The sequence below is a fragment of the Limulus polyphemus genome, unplaced genomic scaffold (genome assembly GCF_000517525.1).
Source record: "Limulus polyphemus unplaced genomic scaffold, Limulus_polyphemus-2.1.2 Scaffold1601, whole genome shotgun sequence".
In the NCBI taxonomy this organism is placed as follows: domain Eukaryota; kingdom Metazoa; phylum Arthropoda; class Merostomata; order Xiphosura; family Limulidae; genus Limulus; species Limulus polyphemus.
In genome coordinates, this window is record NW_013667211.1 from 242,662 (window position 1) to 246,258 (window position 3,597).

Below are 3,597 nucleotides of genomic sequence, written 5' to 3' on the forward strand. Positions count from 1 at the left end.
CTCCTCTTCCTGTTTACTGGCGTATGAGAAGATTTTACTAATTGTTATTTCCAAAACTAAGACACGTACGGGAAAATTTTATTTAGATTGAAAATATACAAGATGCATTTTGAGATCTTGGTGGTGGGGTTAATTTTTGTTTCAATCACCTTATGTGGTAAGTGATATATTTCGTTAATATATATATATATATATATTTCCAATAAGTTAAAACGGCAATAGTCTTACTTTTATAAATATGTATATACTTCCAAATAATGAGTTTCAAACGTTAATTCTAATGCTATTGTCCTATGAGGTAATGTAATATTTACTAAGTAAGCGTTTTATCACCATTACCAATAATTTTTGTGAGATCTAAAATACTGAAGTATCGTTTGTTGACGTATTGAACAGTAGTCAATAGATTACTAAGCAGTGTCTTGTATAATCTGTCGTTTACACATACGCATGATCGGTTTGGTTTACAATAGCTACAATGTACCAGCATCTGATAAAACAATTTCACATAACGGATTTTCACCATGATGAGTCTCAACTTCCTAGACTGCCTGTGGAACTGGGCGTGGCCTTGTAGTTAGCGTGCTAGACTGTAGACTCAAGAAAACACGGTTCACCATATCCATATTTTGGGGCTGGGGATCCTTTGTAAGAATGACAGTTAATTTCATTGTTCGATGTGTGTAAAGTAAGAGTTGTCTGTGGGCGTTGTTCATTCTGTCTAGCGGTCATCATAACGAAATATGATAACGTAACTACTTCTTAAGCCAATGGTTCCCAGTCTTTGCTCCACCAAGGATCCCTTTTATTATCATTTTTTCCCCCACGGACCCCATGTTTTTGAAAGATTCCGCCTACCCAACAAACTGTTTTTATTAACTAATAATTAACTCGTTCTCCCACTTTTCACTATCAAATGAAAGACATATATATAATTGATGTACAATTAAAAAGAACATCAGTACTAAAAAACTTACTTGTTTAATGAGATGGTATTACCTACGCGAACCCTAGGTTGGGAACCACTGTCTTAAGCTAATTTCTTAGTTAAAAAAATTAAACCATAAAAAGCACAGGCAACACATTCTTATGTCCATTCTGTCTGAAGATAACTATAATTCAATATGATACATAACTACTCTTATATCTATCAAAATATAAATTGTTATATGTTCAAGGTGATAGAAAAAAACCAAATAAAACTAGTGTCTAAGGTTGGTCCAATACGTTACTACATAAAATACAAAAGTAAAGAGAATAAATTGTACGATGCGCTATTATTTTGCATTTGTTTTAATAAAGTGGTATACTTTTTTCTATTACCATATGTTTATCAATGTATGATTGTGAAATATTGTTCCAAATGTTTTGTATTACTTCCCACAAGGTGTTGCCTGTGCTTTTCTTGGTTTGATAAAACCAACAATTATAGAATTAACATTCGATGACGAGGAACCCACTTCAAGACTAATAATGCTTGGAGACAGCTTGAATGGGTAGTGAAGAAAAACTTTAATATAAGTTTAACATAACAGCAAATGTACAACGTTTCGACAAGGTTTTGTCATAATTATGGAATTAGCTTAGAAATGTAGTTACGTCATCTTAGTTCATTATAGCGATCGGCAGACATAATGAACAGCGCCCACGGCGAACTCTTAGAATATTCATATCAAATAATGTAAAGCTTCTTAGTACCAGGTATAGTTTCATCATATTAGTTGCATTCTAGAACCACAGTCTTGCTGGAAGAAGAATTTCTGCTTACCATTTTTTTCCCCCTAGAGAATGATATAATTGATAAGAATTTATTTGTGGTAACCAGCAATCAGGGTACCATCATATTTGTGTAGATTGCTAACACAGTTGTGTGAAATGCAGCTCACACTTATACCCCCCCCCCAGTATGCTTCACCATGATACTGTTCTCTTTTCTGCTATCGAATAAATTATCATTGATCATTGCTGAACTGTTGAAGTTCTACTTAATCTGTAAATAGCTCCCTCTTTGAGCTTTGGTAACATTTCTGTTAGAAGTCTGATGATAATTTCGGCCTTTTGGTTTTGTTATCTCTCTTAAGCAGTAGTTTTTGAGCAGCCATACATCCACATAGGTAACATTCACACCTAAGTTATCGGCAATATCTGTAGTGGATTGTCATGTATCACCTAAAGAGCACACATTATTATTTTTTTTTTATCTCGACCACTTCTATTATAAACAGTACTAGTTTCACGTACCCTTTTTCAGAGTTTATATACAGTTCCTATTAAAAATGAAATTTCTTCTCAATCTGTTGCATTACTTTCTACATCTTTGGTAGCAATGAGTGCTATATTATACAACTGCTGGGAATATTATGTCCGCCTCTATTTTTATAGGCATTATGCTGATGTGGTACTGTATGATTGGTTGTTTGTTTGTAGTTAAGCACAAAGCTACACAAAGGGCTATTTTTGCTCTGCCCAGAACGGGTATCGAAACCCGGTTTCTAGCGTTGTAAGCCCGCAGAAATACCGCTGTGCCACTGAGGAGCATATGACTGGTTGAATGACAGGCAATCATAGTATAAACTCTGACGTAGTTTATTTTCATATAATAGACAGGAAGCAATACTAGGGTATTGGCATTTTATACCCATTTCACTTCCTTTCTTCGCAATTATTTCTCACACTGTAAATTTTATTTCCAATGTAAATATTTCCACAGTAATTCACAGAGAAAACACTTTGATGAACACACACAGATCTGAAGCGTTTGGAAAACGTGTCATAAGCGATTTGTATTTGTACAAATATTCATCTAATGTTGGAATTCGTAACTCCCTTATTGACGCCTATCATTTAGCAGTGACAACATCATACAGTTTGTGGGTTTTTTTTTTCTGTTTCTCAAACCATTAGAATATATGAACAAGTGTTGCTAAATAAAATAGAATTATTAATATTGCAGAGCGCAGTCTAGCTCTGTAGATTTCGGAGCTAGCAAGCCGGGTCCGAATCCGTGCAATGCCACAAAATATTTCCAGAACTTTAAGTTATGGGTAAGTTATAAGTTTTACAGTGAATCATTTAGTGCGAAGCCCGGGGGTTAGGAAAGTCGACTCGCAGTCTGTGGGTTCGAATCCCCGTCCTACCAAACATTCTCGCCCTTTCAGCCGTGGGGCGTTATTATGTGACGGTCAATTTCACTATTCGTTGGTAAAAGAGTAGCCCAAGAGTTTGCAGTGGTGGTGATGACTAGCTGCCTTCCCTGTGGTTTTTACACTGCTAAATTACGGACAGCTAGAGAAGATAACCCTCGTGTAGCTTTAGTGTGAATAGTAAGGTGCTACTGACTGGCTGTATTTACTATGGTTATTAGTTCAGAATTAGGGATGGTGATAGAGGTAGTTTTACCATAAATACAATTATTTTTGGGAATGAATATTTCATCTTTCAAGAAACGGTGAATTGACAGTAGGACTCGTGACTTTTCTCTACTGCCATTTGATGAAAATATTTGTTTGTTTTTTGTTTTTGAATTTCGTGCAAAGCTACATGAGGGCTATCTGCGCTAGCCGTCCCTAATTTTGCAGTGTAAGACTAGAGGAAAGG

General features: G+C 35.4%; 1 protein-coding gene across 2 annotated transcripts in view; it reads left to right on the plus strand.

The window, feature by feature from the left end:
* The window catches only part of LOC106464262 (properdin-like), a 10,692-nt gene continuing 7,095 nt past the window's right edge, over nt 1-3,597 (plus strand). The window contains exon 1 of one of the 2 annotated variants that reach the window (XM_013924387.2): nt 1-157. In XM_013924387.2, the coding sequence (XP_013779841.2) occupies nt 103-157 (55 nt within the window). In that variant the 5' untranslated portion in view covers nt 1-102. The remainder of the gene's footprint in view (nt 158-3,597) is intronic. The other variant, XM_022391974.1, reaches the window with a different exon arrangement.